This window comes from Lycorma delicatula, chromosome 5 (genome assembly GCF_047948215.1).
Source record: "Lycorma delicatula isolate Av1 chromosome 5, ASM4794821v1, whole genome shotgun sequence".
In the NCBI taxonomy this organism is placed as follows: domain Eukaryota; kingdom Metazoa; phylum Arthropoda; class Insecta; order Hemiptera; family Fulgoridae; genus Lycorma; species Lycorma delicatula.
Window position 1 is genome coordinate 178865009 of NC_134459.1, and position 18902 is coordinate 178883910.

At 36.0% G+C, this 18902-nt stretch overlaps 1 protein-coding gene across 5 annotated transcripts in view; it reads left to right on the plus strand.

Moving 5' to 3' along the window:
* The window catches only part of LOC142325635 (N-acylneuraminate-9-phosphatase), a 62182-nt gene that overhangs the window by 38463 nt on the left and 4817 nt on the right, over window positions 1-18902 (plus strand). For 4 of the 5 annotated variants that reach the window (XM_075367639.1, XM_075367643.1, XM_075367642.1 and 1 more), the window contains 2 exons: window positions 5806-5980; window positions 18505-18746. In XM_075367639.1, the coding sequence (XP_075223754.1) occupies window positions 5806-5980; window positions 18505-18746 (417 nt within the window). Of the gene's footprint in view, window positions 1-5805; window positions 5981-14595; window positions 14649-18504; window positions 18747-18902 lie in introns of all 5 variants that reach the window. The other variant, XM_075367641.1, reaches the window with a different exon arrangement.

An 18902-nucleotide genomic window follows, 5' to 3' on the forward strand; every position in this document is an offset into this window, starting at 1 on the left:
CCTTTCGGTGCTAACTCTTTAATAGGCTAGCAGGAATACGCCACAACGGGGCACTAGCTATAAGGAGGGAGCAATGCGTCCCCTTTTCCGGAGGAGTCGCAATTGCTGGGATAATTTGTCTTACTGTAAGTTTTTTTTTAAATTTAGACCGCGTTTTTGTTTTATGCGCGACTTACCGTGTTTGACGTCTTCAAACTATATAACTCGCGAAAACTTTTCACTCGCGACCCCGGAAACGCGTCTGACGCACTATTCCGTTTATGGCTCATGCGATATGGAGGCCCCTAAGCCTGGTTTGTCGATTTTCGGCTACCGCACCGCACCATCACGGTGGTTCGTCCAGTACGGCGTGAGGCCGCTTCCTTACAACTGTCGGAGTTGGGTCCTCTCGGCAGATGTCCCGAAGATGACTGTGTTCGGACACAGCCGCTCTCCCGAACAGTCTGCGCGCCTGCGCCACCCCCACCTCGGACACGGATTGAAATCTCGCATCAGATCGGAGAGTGGCGTTCCTGACGAACCACGGAGCTCCAAAGATCGTCCGCAACGCGATGTTTTGGACGGCCTCGATCTTCTTTTGAAGCGAGGAGCTCAACACTGCCCCCCATGCCGGGTAAGCATATGTTAGAATCGGCAGTACGTATAGCCGAAAAATGAGGAGCTTAGTTGCCAGTGGGTACGGGCTGGCACTGTTCAGCACTGGGTATAGCGAGGCTCTGGCGGCCTTAGCCCTCCGGGTCGCATAATTTACATGTTCGCCGAAGGTAAGCCGCCTGTCCAACACCACCCCCAGGTACTTAACTGTTTTCTCAAAAGGGATTTTCTCCCCTGAGATTTCCAGCTCTCTGGTCGGTTTTCGTGTCTTGCATGTGAACATCACGGCCACCGATTTTTCACCGTTGACCCTGATTCTCCACATGTCGAGCCACGGTTCCACTAAGTCCAGCTGCCTTTGGAGCCTCCGGACCGCGTAATCCACATTTGCGGATTCGTAGAAATATGCCGTGTCGTCTGCGTAAAGGGCCGTTTTGACCCCTTCCGACAGCGGCATATCGTTCACGTACAAGGTGTACAAGAACGGGGAAAGTACTGCTCCTTGGGGAACCCCAGCGGCTATTTCTCTGGTAGAGGAAATCGTTTCCCCTACGCGCACGACAAAATGTCGGTCTAGCAGATATGACCGCATCAGTCTGACATAGCGGTACGGGATCGCCGATCGCGCTAGCTTATAAAGCAGCCCGCTATGCCAAACTTTGTCAAAGGCCTTGGCCACATCCAGAAAAACGGCTGCAGTCACCCGTTTCCTGTTCAGGCCTCCGACAAGGTCGTCTATTATTTTTACCAGTTGGAGGGTGGTTGAGTGACCCTCCCTGAACCCAAATTGCTCGGGCCGCACTTCTCCCTCCATGTATCGCCTCAGTTTTTCGAGAAAAATCCTCTCGAACAACTTAGACAATACCGGTAACAGGGAGATTGGCCTATAATTCCGTGGGAAAAGTAAACTTTTCCCCGGTTTGGGTAAACATACGACTTTGGCCGTTTTCCAACAATTCGGGAAATATCCAACGTACAAAATGGACGTGAATATCACCGAAATTGCTGTAATCACGGAGGCCGGTATGTTCCGGAATGCACGGGCGCTGATCCCGTCGACACCCGGGGCCTTGTCGGGGCTTGTGGCCTTAATGGCTGCGGAAACTTCCGCTTCAGTGACTTGGTCAATCTCTAGAGGGGCGTCCTCCACCTGTGAGAAATAATCTACAAGAAAGGATTCCACCTCGGTTGTGTGCTCGTCGTTCGGGGAGGGAGGGGGGTTTGGAGTGAACTGCTCCTCCAAGGTATCGGCGAATACCTCGGCCCTCTCCGCCTCCGAGTATGCAAGAAAACCTCGCTGCCCCACAACCGGATGGCGAGGCTTCTTCCCTTCTCGCAGTCTCCTGTTCAACCTGAACACCGAGGAGATGTCGTCAGAGACCGAGGCGAGGTATTCGTTCCACGAATCCTCTCGATGGCTTGTCAGCAGTTGTTTTACCCTGTCCGTTTGATTATAAAAGGCCCGCTTATCAGCGGGGGACAGGGTGATTCGATATCTCCTCCTCAGTCGTCGTTTCTCCGTTATGGCTTCGGAGATGTGAGGAGGGAGGTCGTTTCGAACAACTGCTCGAGTTTTGGCCGATGAGCTGCCTGCCAGGGCCTCGGTCATTGACGACGTGACGCGCCCGACAGTGTCGTCGATTTCCTCCGGGGTGTTCAGGAGCTCAGGATTTACCGGCCTGTACTCCCGCTGGAGGGTCTCGTAGAACCTTTTCCAGTTGACTGACCTTCGGGGTATAGGCGGGGGATCTCGGCCACCCCCTGCCTGACCTAGTTCCAACAGGACAGGGGAATGGTCCGAGCTGAGGTCTTCTATCGTTTCAATCATGAATGGGAGGGTACCCCCCTTCATGACTGCGATATCCAGCACGTCAGGCCTAGATCTGCCTGAGCGATGCACGAACGTGGGCACCTCAGGGCCTACGACGACCAAGCGGCGGGCTCTCGCCCTTTCGTACAGCAATCTGCCATTCGGATTTGTCAGAATGCTGTTCCATGACACGTGTTTGGCATTGAGGTCGCCTATGAGTATCACGGGCCCATCCCAATTTTCCAGCACGGCATCCAGATCTGCGCCGGTTACCGCGTCGTTCGGCTTGCTATAAGCCGAAACCAGCCGATACACCGTGCCCAGATGCTCCACATGCACACACGTTTGCTCCATCACGTTTGTATGAAGAACAACGCGCGTATGCATGTGGCGTCTGTGGACTAAAACCGCAGTTCCACCAGAGGTGCGAGATCCGGGTCGAACTGGCCTATCCGTCCTATATGTAAAATAGTTCCGAAGGGTCAGTTGCTTGTTTGGGTTCAAGCACGTCTCAGACAACAGTATCACGTCTATCAGTAGATCCTCGGCCAGACGGCATAGTTCCTCCGTCCGGCCTACTACTGAGTTGGCGTTCCACTGCAAGAGTCTGAGGGTGGGCCTAACCATACCTGGACAGTACAGCCATGAGGCACTCTATTAAGGACCGAATACAGTCCTTGAGAGATTTTGCCTGGAGCAGGCGTGGCAAAACCATCATGATATCTGGCAGGATATCCTTCACTGTCATCTGCGACAGGAAGTCCATGCCAGTGGTCTCCAACGGGGTAGCCGGTTTCGGATTGCCGCTGGGGGTGCCTTTTGGCGCGGCCGCCCTTTTGGTGGGGCGCGGGGCCACAGTGTTTTTAACAGCCTGCTTGGCCTTCCCAGCCGGAGCAGGCTTTGCCTTTCCCGTCGAGGAAGGCTTGGCCTTCTTCGCCGGGGCCGGCTTTGTCGCCGCCTTTTGTTTCACCACCTTCTTGGTGGTTGCCGCCGGTTTTGGCTTGGCGGGTGTTGGGGAGGGTACCTCCCCTTTTTTCACGACCGCTTTGGCCACAGGTGCCGGCACCTCCGGTTTGGGGACTGTTTTTCCCCCACCGGCAACACGGGCCCAGCTGCGGCCGTCCAAAGTCGCGGGCTTTTTAAGTCCCTTGACTTTGTTTGTCTGCTCCTTATAATAGGGGCAGCCCCTGTAATTGGCCGGATGTGGCCCCTTACAGTTGACGCATGAGGCTGGTTCCTCACGCGGCTTGACGCAGGCAGAAGTGTCGTGGTTTCCACCACACTTTACGCATTGCTGGGCCCTCTGGCAGTAATTGGACGAGTGTCCAAATTTCTGGCATCTGTGGCACTGGGGTGGCCCCCCTCGTGACACAAATGCAGTCACTGCGACCTTGCAGTAAAAAATACTGCCAAGGTCATAAATGGCCCGGGCCAAAGGGGTCCTCTTAAGGGCCACTAGGCAGGTCGGGGTTTCCCGACCGTCCCTTGTGAGGAGCTTCTTAACCGAAACCACCTCATAGCCAAGGGAGGTCAGTTCCTCCCTTACTTCCTCCGGGGCAGCCCCATAGGGGATCCCCCGTATAACCACCTTCAGCTCCCTGTCCTTCGGGAGCTGAAAGGAGTGAAAGGCGATTCCCTTCGAGTGCAGAAAACTCTGCACCGCCCGGTAATCCGCCTCGCTGCCCAGCTGCAGCCTTATCGAGAGCCCGGTGCTTTTAGCCACCAGGCGCCCCCCAATCCTCGACTTTATGTCCCTCGCCAATGCTGGCCACTCTTTCGGGCAGTCCAGCATTATCGGCGGGATTTTCTCCCGCCTGACGGTAGCAGGCTGTGATGGGGCCCCATCATCAGCCTGCGAGTTGGCAGCTGCTGCAGCCTTGCTGCAGCCCGCTACGGGCTCCGCCTCCATAGGAGGCGCGGAGTCCCGGCGTTTCTGGCGCTTCCTAGCGCCAGACCCGCTTTCCTCTCCACCGTCGGACAGTTCCGTGGTGGGAGAACGGGGTGGAGGAGGCCTTATTTTTCCTTCCATTGAGGAAAATAAGGAAGAAAAATTTTAAAATTAAAATTAAAATTAAACTTAATCTACACTTGCTGTAAAATAAAATCACTGACAAGAAAATCAATTAAAAAATAAAATTATTTTAAAAGTAGCACAATAGTCCTATAATAATAGGCTATTTACTTAATGTATTCACAATGACTACAAGAGTTCACTTTACATTATTAGAAATATTGAATAGGATAAAAGTAAAATTAAGAAAAGGATTATCCTTTTCTTAATGTGACTGGCCTGTAGTCCAGGTAGCTGGCCGCCCGGCTGATGTCCTAGCAGCACATAACATATATAAAACTGATTTATTACAAACAGAATTAGAATTACAAATTCACTATTGCTGTTTAACAAAAAAAAAAAAAATTGTGTATGTGGAAAGAAACAACTTTTAGTTAAATAGGTTAAGATTTAAAATAGAACAAGTTCTCTTATTTATATTTGTTTAAACGAGTTACATTCATAACGCTTTGTGATGTTTGTGTATTTGGATTAGAAACTATCAAATGCCGAGATAGAGTCTTCAGCAGAGGGGCGGGTCCATTCTTGCACCTCAAATTTTATAAAATAACCATCGGTTGATCGTAACTTAGAATGATTGGTTGGAAGGCATATCGGTTCCATCCGACTTCATATACATATGTTTTTTTAACTATTTTTTTTTTTAGTTTAAATATATTGATTATTATTAACTTTTGATTGTAAAAATTGTTTTACAATAAATAAATAATAATTCAATAACCAAAAAAAAAAAAAAAAATTAAAAATTATGAAAAAAGATCAAAAGTTATTAATGAAATAAAATTTTATGTACTTTTCATTTTAATTCAAAATTTTTACAGAGGTTAATAATTATTAATAAATCAATGTATTTAAATTTATGTGTGTGCATGGTAACGGATCCGATAACTTTTCACTTGCATCTCAGAATTAATATGTAAACTAATATAAAATGCCGATATGGACACCACAAAATAATGTGATGCAATGTGGTGTCCACCACAGTGTAATTGTGTAACTGTCCACTTTATTAAAGAATTGGAGGAACGTATTTCACTTCAAATGAAATAAGTTTAAATGATGTACAGCAAGTGAATTTAAGGCCTTATTCTTGTTGTATTGTATATATACTGGTATGTTTTACAACTTTTGTTGCCGTGTCCGATTCTTTTTTTTTTACTTATGGTTTTCTGAATAGGATTTAATTACAAAAATTTTGTCGCTTTGAAAAAACAAAACGTTTGGTTTTAAATTATTTTGCTATCGTTTAGAAATTTTAGTTATCGTTTACTTTTGTTTGATAAATTATTTAAAATTAACGATAACTTTTTACTTTCTAAATAATTTTCAGATCGCCGAACTGCTTTCTGAGAAGTATTCGTTTCCTACAACTACTTCTGAGTCTGTTTCCCAGACTTTTCTAGAAAATTTTTGTAAATGTCCAGATAATCCAAAAATAAGAATGGATAATTGGCACGTGTCTTTATGGAGAAACGCATTACCTGAAAATTATAAATTTTTAGCCGGTAAGTATTTCATAAATATTGTTTTATATAAATGGATTCGATTTAATAATTTCAGCAGTATTTTGTCTTTTCGTAGCGGTACTTTTTAAAAATGTTGTAATCGGTTTAAATATTTGATATTTAGTTATTTTGACTGTGCGGTTGAAACGAAGACTTTCGTGCACGTTTGAGGTTTACTGTACGATTAAAAATATTTTTGATCTGTCGTGTCGTGTTGATTTCTGTTACGTTAAAAGTATCTCTTCATAGGAGATATTATTCAGCACTTGAGCTATTAATTTTTTTACAAAAATGCTGGATTATTAATTTATCTTTCGAATAAGAATAAAACTAGTAGCTACAGGAAATAGCCGTTTCTAATTATAAATTTTATATGATTTTTAGCTTTGATCGTAAAAAGGTTAGATACTGTAGATTGCACCACGATGAAGTGTACGAACGCAATTCTAGTTTTTTAATCTTACAATTAGGTCACCGCCAGCACGTGCGACTCCGTTCGTAAAGGGGAGCGCATCGCATCGCATCCTCCAAACGTTATGGCCCCGAGCGCATTCCTGCGAAACCGGAAGGCTCTAGCGCCGAAAGGACTTGGAAGGGAACGGACTAAAGGAGAATCGCTCCTGAAGAACGAAGCTCATAAGCGGCCAGTCAGCCCCGTTCAAACCTCTTTCTTCCCGGTCTTAAGGACCGTAACGCAGCAAATAATTCCGTCCATAAATAAAACCGCTGTTAAATGAATAATTACCCGCCCGATAAAATAATTATACAGCAGCAAGGGAGATGAATCTCCCGCTATCCGTAGTTTTTTAAGTAATCCCCCTGTTGAGAGATCGTATCAAATTTTACAACTGTTTTGAATTTTAACATTAAATTATTCATTTCTCTCTCCTCGTTTGTTCCGTTTTCATGTATTTTGAACTAGTGTAAAAAGAAACCCTTCACCCTATTGAAATTCATATTATTTAACCTATCTTTTACTTTTCTGTTTCTGAAGTATCCATTGTTGTGCTTCATCGAATGACTTCAGCGATTATTTTTTGTTGTATTCATAATTTTTCAGATCGTGAAACAGTCGCATCAATTTGTTTCCTGTTTTTCATTAATAAGTCTATTTTTAATCAGTTGTCTTCCCTTTGCCGCCTAACAGACTGTATCTCTTAAGAATAGTGTAATTTTTTTTTCTTTATGGTTCTATAAAATTAAATACTTTATCGGCTATGCCGTTCTAATGATATTACACTGAATTAATTAGTTACATTCTGATGTTGGTTTGGTGTCAATTTTATCTAACACTAGTAACAATGAGGGATTGTGGGTCAACTTAACCTTTTTATTATTAAGCTATTCTTTTATTTTATCTAATAAAACTTTGCCTCGCTCAGAAAAATAATCTTTCATGATAAAAAATAAACTTATAAGTTAATAAAATAACTAGTGTTTTATAATAAAAAAAAAAAAATGAAGTAGAGTTCGCAAAAAAACAGTCTGTTTCAGTTTTGTTCCAAGAGTGATTGTAAATACTAGCCATTCAGCAATTTTTTTTTTTTTAATGTGAAAAATTAAAGAAACATATTCTTGTTTAAAAATAAGTTTATTCATTAAAATATGGACCTTCACTTTTGATAACTTTCTCATGACGATTTAATAATCTATAAATGTTGTTTTTTATTAAAATCATATTTTTGTCACAGATAAATCTTGGTAGGTTTTTTCAGTTTACTTTCATTCTTGAAACTACTTGTTCCTGATATGGTTATCCGACTCAGGAAAAATTGGAAATTTATTGGTGAAAAGTCTGGCAAAGTCTGGTGAAAAGTGGGAATAATCGTCTCCTGTAATATCTTGCTATGAGTTCTCTTTGCCGCATGATGATTCGGGTATTATCCTGAAGAAACAAAACTTTCATCCTGCTTATACGAGGTCTGAAAAGTAATGAGACCGATTAGGAAAAACTTTTTTATTTACATTCCAATTATACATGGACTCTTATCACCTTCAAAATAGTTCCCTTGGGAAGCCACCCGACGCTTCAAATGGTTTTCCCACTCTTCATAGCAGTGTTGGAACTCAGAAACCAGAATATCCTTCAGATGGTCAGTTACATTTTTTCATGTTTTCTACTGTTCTAAAATGGTGGTTTTTTATAAGTCGGGAACAGAAAAAAGTCGCAGGAACTCAATTCGGGTGAATAAGGTGGTTGAGAAACTACAGAAATGTTTTTTCTTTGCCAAAAATTCATTAATTGAGAGTGCAGTCTGACAAGGTGCATTGTAATGATGCAGCATCCAGTTGACTTTGATGGCTGGTCTCACGCGGACAACTCTTGTTCTCAGTAAACATATTGATATACAGTCTGTCCTGTAGGCAAAAACTCCTTATGGATAACGTCATTACTATCGAAGAAACAAATTAGTGTGGTTTTGATTTTTGATTACCTCATTTTTGCTTTTTTGGGATGTGATGAGTTTGAAGTGTGCTACTTCTTGCTCTGGCATTTTGTTTCTGGGTCGAACTCAAATATCCAAAATTCATCACCGGTAATAAAATTTTTTAGAAAATCAGGATCAGTTTCAATTCACCCTAGTTGCGGCACCCTTCCACCCTGTTGTTTTTCTGCTCAGCAGTTTTTTGGGACCAATTTTGCACAAACTTTTTTCATGTCCAATTCATTTGTCAAAATTTGATGGTCTGTGGTACGGTTCAAATTCAGTTATTCTGTAATCAGTTAATCGCCGGTCGTACTGTATCAAGTCTCTGATTTGCTCAAAATTAGCATCACTTTTTGACGTTAATGGTCTTCCAGAGCATGGATAGTCTGCAACTGACTGCTGGCCATTTGAAAATGCTTTAAACCACCTAAAAACTTGGGCTCATAACAGAGCTCATCTCCATACGCCCTTTTCAGTTTTGAAAAAGTTTCAGTAGCATTCTCACAGAGTTTAACACAAAACTTGATTGCAGAATGTTGCTCATAATTAGTATCGCTCATTGTTTTAACGCACAACAAAAACTTGTTTCACGAAAAGTTTGTTTACACCTCACCTGGCTACAATAGACTAAAAATATTAATACCTAATATAAATCAGCCGTTCATATAACCATATCTTTACTAGAACTTTACAGTGTTGCCACTTTGGTTGCCAAAGAAAACCAGTCTCATTACTTTATTTACAGACCTCGGCTGTTTTTTTTTTAAATTTTTTCTGAACCCTTTCCAACCAATTACAGTAGATGTTAGCATTTTTCCCTCTTCTGTAGATTTGTAATGAGTGACTCCGTGGAAATCTCCCGTATACAAAGAAAGATTTTTCTTTGTATCAATTGGACCCTAAGTATTTACGGTAGTCATTTGGAGATAACCTATGATGAGACTTGTTGTGGCTCGATTACATGATCCAGTTTTATCACATGCTGAAATTTAATTTTTTTTTGACCGAGTGAGATGAGAAATGTAATTGTGATCTGTTGCACCTGTTCTCAGGTGTCAAATTATCTCCCACCCTGTTCACTTAACATTCATCTCTTTCCTAGCTAATAAAGATGCAATACGGTTTCTTTGTTAACATTAAATATATTAGCAAGTGCCTTGTAATCGATTTCAGATTTGTCATTGTTGCTTATCCTCATCATTTCAGAGAAGCGGTCTTCCAGGTCGAGTGTATCCTCAAGTCTCTCATCGCCTGAAGCAAACTTTTGGAACCAATTTCAAACAGTTTATTCCTTTACTATACTTCTCCAAATGTCATACAGATATTTTGACAGGCCTCTTATGTATTAAAATGAAGTTAGAACTTTTACAATAAATATGTACCAATAACTTTTTTGGCTAACTACACTGCAAGCGTAGGAAAAAACACAATTTGAAGTTTACTGCTAAAAAAAATAAATTTGAACGACTCAGAATGTATCTTATAGTATGAGTTATGCATCCATTACACACACACATACGCATGCGCGCCTGCAAACATAGATACATACATGTATATGTTATCAATCAGAAAAATCCCAAGAACTGTGATTCAGTATCCAATTAATAAATAGACTGTTAAGGAATAATTACCACAACTTAACATTTATGACGGAAACATGTTTATAGTGGTGCTATTTTGGCTGTTTGAAATTTTGACTGTACCATCCATACACTTACATTACATTAAAAGTGTCATTAGTAGAACTTCTTTTTTATCTAAATATCAACATAATTTCCTCCCTCTCCCTGTTTGCTGATTAAGGTTAAAAAATTTATTTCCCATTAGCTTGAACATTTCCTGTAAACAGCGACTCTCAAGTCTAATGTTTTCAGTAAAATAAGTTTTTCTTTCTTCACATATGTAATAATTTTCACAAAAATTTCAATGAAGTAAAATACACTAAAGTTATTTCACTCTCATAAATAATCTGTCTGCACATTGAAACTAAGGACTTAATTTCTGAAATTTATTAATATTTTTTAGTTATGTTAAACATTGGCACAGAGTTTATTATGATACAAGGTATATTTCAATTTTTATAATTTATGCACATAAATGTAAAATTAAATTATTAATGTTGTAAATTATATTTAATTTACATTGCTTGCGGTGATTCATTATTAATATTATTATGTTCATGTATTACAATATTTTATTTTTTCTGTTGTTATCAATATTGTTAATGAATGAACCATTCTGTAGGATATTTGTACAGAATTTACTTTACAATTGAGGTATGTCTTTCAATCCTTCAATCATTTTCAGTTTTTAATTGTAATTATAATCTCTGTACCTGATGGACAAGGAATAGAAATTTTTACACTGAAGCATTTAGAACTGATGATTTGTTTTTGGTTATTGTTGAAATGTACTAGTTGTAAAATAGTGTATAGTTTATCAGATGATGAAATTTTAGTGATTATTAATAACATTTGTGTTATTTCACACTCTAATTGAGTATTTAACAGCATAGTCTCATAGTTAACAGACAAATCTTACTTTCTGCAATTAAAATGTTTGTATCTGGCAGTTTATCATAGGCTATCAAGTGATCTTGATGTGTTTGTGAAGGATTGGGAAAGGTAATAATTAAATTGATTGGAATATCGGTAGGAATTTATTAACTAATATTTTGTCTGAAAGTATTCTTTTGTAAATGGAAAATATTGTAGCGTAGTCATGTATTAGGCAGGTTTTATTAGCCGATAAATAAACCCGTGTAATAATAAAAATCAAGCAATACAAAGTACAAGCAATACTAAATTTTCCATTGATTGTATCAATTGATGTATTGGATTATTGGAGAGGCGGAAGGTTAGGAGGTCTGGCTTTACCTGATGGTATTTCAGTAATTAGGCTTTTTGTGCAGCTAGTAGAAATGAAACAAGAATTTCTGATTTGGCCCACAGGGATTTGTCTCTCAGTTCCTACCAAGGATATTTAGCTCAGAGAACTTAACAGGATTAAATCTGCACTCACAGCACCAATAATGAGGGAAAAGGATCAAGAATAGAGTTGGATGTAGTGAAAAAAGATGATCTACTCAAGTTAGGTTAGGGTATATTATTAATGTAAATGGCTTAAGTAAAATTAGAGCTATGATTAAAATTAATGGACTAACTAAACATTATGCAATAGAAGTTTTTATTTACTATTAAATGTCGAATGGTAAATTTTAAGAAAAACCTTTATCATTCCTGTTCAATAAGGTCAATTTTTCAGAGATTTTCCTTACACAGAAAATTGGATTAGTAACTGCTAATAGTCCTTAATGTTAATGCAAAAACACTCATTTTCACAAAAATTATTTACTCTGAAAAAAAAAATGATCAAACTTAATGTCTTTATTTGGTAGAGCTTAAAAATTGAAACTGGATTTTAACAGGATTGAAAAAGCCAGTACAGTTAATAAAATTTCATAAACTTGTAAAGACCCAAATAAATCAACCGAGACTAATTTCTTTTGTGAATACAGAAAAATAATGGGCAAACTAAATTGTGTCTGCTAAAGAGGAATATTATGAACAAATGATAGAACTTTTTGAGAAAGCCAAAAAATTCTGGCAAAATTTAACTGAGATTATCGGAGCACCTAATAGCAGATTCCTTCCTGATTGGACAGTCATGTAGATTGTGCTACTGCAATTTATTTTTCAGTTGTGGGAGTAGTGTATCAGATATCTTTCTTGTGAATGAAGAAGTATTGAATGAAATAAAAGACTAATTTTTGTCTGTTTTCCGATTTTGGTTTCAAAGTAGATTCACCAGATCTGTCTACATGACTGCACTAAGGGGAGGATTTACTCCTGAAATAAATGGAATTTGTAAAACTTATAAAATATTAATACATCACATTCTCTCTTTTTTGTTATTTATAGTATTTCTCTGTGTTTAGTTTTTTAGTTAGAATATACCCCTTTATAAAATTAGAAAAAATAGTAAAGTAAAGACTTAAGATCCATTCCTATTTGAATTTTTTTCAGAGATATGAGAAAGGAAGGATAAACAATTATTGTGTTTTCTTTTGAGTAATAAATTAATGACTGAACATCAACATGATTTTAGTTAGGACAAAACAGTTATTGCACTTTACCAAATTACCAAAGATATCCATTGCCCAGTTGAGAGGAACCATTGATTTTGGCACATTCTTTAAATGTAAATGGCAAAAATGAGTGACTAAATGAATGGGAAATACTGGGTACAAAAGGCATTACCCTTTCTTGGTGGTTTATATGTTATTTTGATAATCTCAAACAGTCTGAGGTATTGGGTTATACCCTGATGGTTTAGAGTATGGAATCATCCAGGATATTTCAAATTACATCCCAGTGAGTTAAAACTATACCTTTTTATAAGCTGTTTTATATTTTAATTTTCAATTATAATATATTATAGAATTCTGGCTTACATTAGCATTCTGCAGCAAATATATTCGTTTGAAATACACATTAGAGGTAACAAAAGAAAATAATTATCCTTATCATTATTAGTGCCTATCAAACCCTTCTGATATAACTTAAATAAGTGTTGTGTATGCTCTTGTACCCATATAAATTTACTTATCTAATCACGTTGTTATCAATAATATTCTGATGTAACAGAACATGTTCTGCACTGTCCATCCTGCTTTTTGTATCTCTAATTTGTTGTTGCTTGTTACAACGTCAGTATTCTAATTAGAATACGATGTACATATAAAAGAAAAGCCCATTTAGTTTTTACAACTCTGTGTAGCATTGTATCAAAATATGTTACATGAATGGTCATTCGATTGATTCGTCTATTATTCAAAAAGCTAAGCACCGGCTGTGAAATAAATTAATTCATAGCTTACATACTTTTTGGTGGAGGATAGTAACGTTGTAATCCCATACGTATGGAATTACATAACTCGTAATTCCATTTTACTACATAATATCTGTTTCTTTTTGTTAAATTCTTCTTTTTTAACCGTTATTGTTATGCTTTTATTTGCAGTCTTCTGTTAATGTGGTACCTAGGTATCTGTACTGTTTTACACGTTCAGTACCTAGATTGTTTTCTTATTTTGTGCACACGTTACCTTTTGTGCCTTATTAATTATTATCTTCATTACATTAGTTTTCCTGAGGTTCATTTTCATTCTGTATATTGCGTTAATGTAATTTAATTTTCAAATTATTCTTTCCTAAATAAACCATTTTATCTGTGAACCTTATACAATTTATTCTGCTTCCTCCATACTGATTTCTACGTTCTCTTGTAGAGAATTTTTTTATCATTTCTTGAAGATACAGTACGATAATAATTTATTCATATGTTAGTTAATAATATAATTATATAAGGTAATTATTTGTTAGTTAATTATATAATTAGATAGTTGATAAAAATTGAGAAGATTGGTGATAATAGGTAGCACCTTTTTCTTATTCCTCTTCTTAGGTGAAACCGCTAAGTTTCAGCATCCTTTATTTAGATAGTCGCTTTGTGATTTAGTATAATTATTTAATTATTCAGTTTTTCCACTCTACTCATTATTTAAAGAATCATTAGAATTATTTCAAGAATCATTATTTAATGATTCTTAATATTTCCATTAAAAAATGTTACTCCCTTTGATTCGTTTGAAGTCTTTTTCTGTAGCTTTAAAACTTGCACTTGTTCCTTTACCCTTTTTGTATACTTTCACCAATAGTATATATAATTAATAACAATGCAATGAAATTGTTATTCTCTTTATTTTTTTAATATAGAATTTAACTTAATTATCGTAGTACTTTACAGAACTCATTTGCGCATGCAAACTTTTGTTTATGTAGATGTTGAGTAAAAACTTCAGATTAGTGCAGTGTTAAGAAGATACTAAAGGAGAGTAAATAAATAAATAAATGTAAAATTAGTACAACTAACATAATGGTTTGCACTTTCTCTTAATATTGTACGTTATATAACTTGTCATGTTCAGAAGATGTTGAACACCTTTGACTAATGTTTAATTTTTTAATTGTTCTAGTTTGTTACTACTTTATTCTTTTTGTCATTATTGTTTTGTGATTCTTAACTTGATTACAACTAAATTATTTTCTACATTTGTTATTTCGTACTTGCAAAAAATGAGACTTTCTGTCTTACATAATGTTGAATTTTTTATTTTTGTTTTAGCCTCTGATGTGTTCAGAGAAACGTTTAATGGTCGATTCACTTTACAAATGAATGTATGTTATCAAAGTCATCACATTTTATTTTGTTTTGCTTTTACATTAGATTAATTTATATTTTTTTTTTATTATTCAATCATTCTAATATGATTTTGTTTGGCTTATATGGCATGTTGTATATTTCCTTTTCGTATATGTTTATAATTTGTTAACTTCACTGTAATATAATAATAATTTTACCTTATGCACATTTTTACAATTATTTTTAGTTAAAAAATGTTCTGATTTTTACTTCCTTGTATAAAGTAAAGGAAGTATTCTGATCGTGAAAAATTTCAGTTTCCAGATTTCAACGGAAATATTGCTTTTAACCATCCCTGATTCCATTTTGAGTAGTTTCAGTATGACGTCTGTACGTATGTATGGTTGTTTGTACATACCTATCTCGCATAACTCAAAAATGATTAGCCGTAGAATGTTGAAATTTTGTATTTAGGACTATTGTAACATCTAGTTGTGCACCCTCCCCTTTTGTTTGAACTCGACTAAACCAAAAGTGTCCAAAAAGCCAAAAATTCCCCAAAAATTGGATTTTGGATTTTTTTTAACTGCAGTATTAAGCCCTCATTGAGAGCTTTTCAATGATATATAAGTGATACTTATTTTCACTGGTCCCAGAGTTATGACCAAATAAAACTTTAATTAATGAAATATTTGGATCTTAGGGGAAGGCACATCGGTTTGAATCAGACTTCATCTGCTTTTTAACTTTTTTTTTAATATATATATGTATATATAAATTTAAAAAATTATTAACCTCTCATTAAAAAAAAATTATGATGAATAATAATTCAATAACAAAAAAAAAGAAAAAATATCAGAAGTATTTAATGAAATAAAATTTCATGTCTTTTCATTTTAAAAAAATGTGTAAATGCAATTTAATAGCCGTACAAGAAAGTCATGTGTTGTCCACATCAGATTTTTTCATAAATATTTTTTGTACCTATTATTATACATAGAAATGTTAATCATAGTCATCTCATCTTGACTTTGCTACAATTTTATTTTTTTTTTAAATATTTTATTCGTTCTAATGTATATGTTCTTTCACTACTATTATACTGAAAAGTCATATACTGAATGTTGACTTGATTAGACCATGTATGATGTACTATAATGATGCTGCTGTACTCAACGAATTACAGAATTACAGACCCAGAAACCTTTATATATGCTACATCTGTAATGTTAGATAAGATCAAAAAGTATATATCCATGAATTAAAATGTTGTACTAGTATAGATAATATCGTGGACTAAGATCCTTTAATTAATATGAAATTGTGGTGAAATTTCTCTCTTTTCAAATCATGAATATGTCACTGGAGCAAGGAGCCATCGTCCTCCAAACTAAAGATCACATCCATATTATATTAAAGGCAGAAACAGGGAAGCAAAGATGAAGTCATGAGCTATTATACTATTTTCACTATTATCTGTGATCTCTAATCTAACTATTGTTTAGACTGTTTGACCTGTTTAAACAAAACTACCTCTAATAGTAATAAATATTACAATTTATTAATGGAAAATAAACAATTGTAATTGTAAACCAAATTATGAATGTATCATAGCCCGACAAAATCATTCTAGAATTTAGCAGCCTCTTGATTGTTACAATCTGATTCTTGCTAATTAAAAGAATTTGGCATCCTGGAAACATTTATAAAATGCTTTGAAAGTTATTTACCATATAGAATATAAGTGGTTGAAGTTAAGCAAAGCATTTTGAGGTACTGAGTGTTGTGTAGTCTAAATTGTTAACAATGATTAGACGTATGAGGGCTATTTGGAAAGTAACTTCCGATTCATTATTAAAATAACACCAATTGATAAAAAGTCAATTTATTATATTCATCTTACTACATATTTTGGCTACTTTTCTATATAATTGCTGTCCAAATTAAGGCACTTGTCACATCTGTAAACAAGTTTTTAAATACCTTTGTCATAAAACTCTGCCGCCTGTGAATTAAGCCAGGTAGTAAACCGTTTTCAATTCCTCGTCATTTTCAAAATGCTGTTGCTAACCATTTGTTCATTTTCAAGAAAAGGTGATAATCACTGGAAGCCAATTCAAGGCTGTATGGAGAATGATTCAACAACTCTGATTTGAAATTGTCGATTTGGCATCGAGTACATAATGTAATATGCGAACAAGCATTGTCATGAAGAAAAATTATGCCTGAACTCAGCATGCTGCGTCGTTTATTTTGGTAAGTTTCAGCATTATTTCAATTCAGGGCTAATTGGAAATTATTAATGTCGGGTGATTTGTGTGATATGGAAGCCTTTCGATATCTTATGCAGTTTTGCTTATTCAGGACTTTATTTTTTTTTTTCAGCAAGTGCGTACTTGTTGCTTTTTACATTCCTGGATTGCTTGGAAATCACATTTTACTAATTAAAATTCAATAGCAGAACGATAGCTGAAACAGTAGAAACAATATCGAGGAAATATAAACTTATCTAAGGAATAATTGAAGGATATGATGGGCCTTGAACTGTTTTACCTTCTACATGGAAAAAACAAAAAATACTAGTAATCATTTCTACCACTCTGGCACATGCCTTAATAAAACTACTGTTATATGCCAGTAAGAGGAATAAAATTACCAGCACATCAGAAACCAGTGGAATTGCTAATCGTGTTTTATTTGGAAGTATGGATTAATAATTTGAGGGCTCTTTGCAAAGTAAACTATAATCTATTTATAATAGATCACCAAAAGCACAATTCCTTGAAAGAGTAAGGAATAGTTGTAAGAATATGTATAACTGCAAAATCCTCATAGTTACCTTCAGTATACGTACTGGAAAAACTACTCTATTGTTTCTCATGAAGCTTTTAGAAAAGTAGACATATCAATATTAATTCATTATTCTGAGAATATAATATTTTTACATATAGAACATCTGTATATTATTATTATTATTACATTATCTGTATAGATTTTAATCATGATTTTTAAATATTATACTGCATTTTTACTTTTGTGTAAATGTCTGTGTAGAAATTAGCTCAAATTTGAATCTTTAAGCTCGATAGAATTTAATTTCTTAATCGACTCTATAAATAGATGCTTTAGATGCCGTGCACATTATTTGTTGCTTGAAACCGAGTATCATTGCTCATCCAATGTAAACATAATTACAGTTGCATGCATGGTGGCACCGTAGCTTTATTTCTTTTTGTTTCATGCTTTAAGTACGACCCAGTTTCATCAAGTAGATTTTGAAACTGTTGGCATGTTAATCTAAAATGTTGATTGTAATCTAAACTTTCTACCGTCTCTGTAAATTACATGCTCTTCTTTAGAATCGCTTGATGAAAACATTGTACATTTATTCAGTGAACAAATAATATTAAATCAATAAGTAAATAATAAATTAACTAAATGTTACATCAAAACACATTTCACATTTACCCTGAATTAGGTAAAAATAACAAAATTTACTGTAGCAAGCTATTTTTTATTGTAGTAAGCATATGAATCACAGCTTTATAATTGTAGTAACTTACCTCATTAACACCAGTAAATACTATCCTTTTATGAAATAGACCGCTGTTACTTCATTGCAATATTAGTTATAATCATTTTAATGTTATTTTTTAACTACTTGCCAATGCTTGAATTTATTTTTACATTGGTTGTTGAGTTGGCATGATTTTTTTCCGGCTTCTTTTCTAAAAATGTCTACTGTTTGTCACACCAATCAGTTATGTTAATTTGATGCATTATCTTCTTACTTATATCTGTTAGTAGAATAATATATTACTTTATAATATATTTACATTAATCAATATAACTGATTAAAAAACATATGAAAAATTTTCTTATGTTTAACAGAGGAAATATATTTGGCGTGGATATCTATGCGATATAAATATTTGGCTCTAGATGAAAAGGTAATTAAAATGCTGAAACGACTGAAAGGAGACTGTAATTATAATTTAGCTTTAATTACTAATGGATCGCCGGCTGCACAGTGGCAGAAGATCAATGTCTTAAATTTATCTAATTATTTTGATGTCATACTTGTGTCTGGTGACTGGCCTTGGGAAAAACCAGATGTCAACATTTTCTTCAAGGTATTAATATCACTTACATTTTTATCACTTTCTTAATTATTTTTTTTGTCTTCAGTCATTTGACTGATGCGATGCAGCTCTTCAAGATTCCTATCTGGTGCCAGTCGTTTAATTTCGGTATACCTTCGACATCGTACATCCCTAACAATTTGTTTT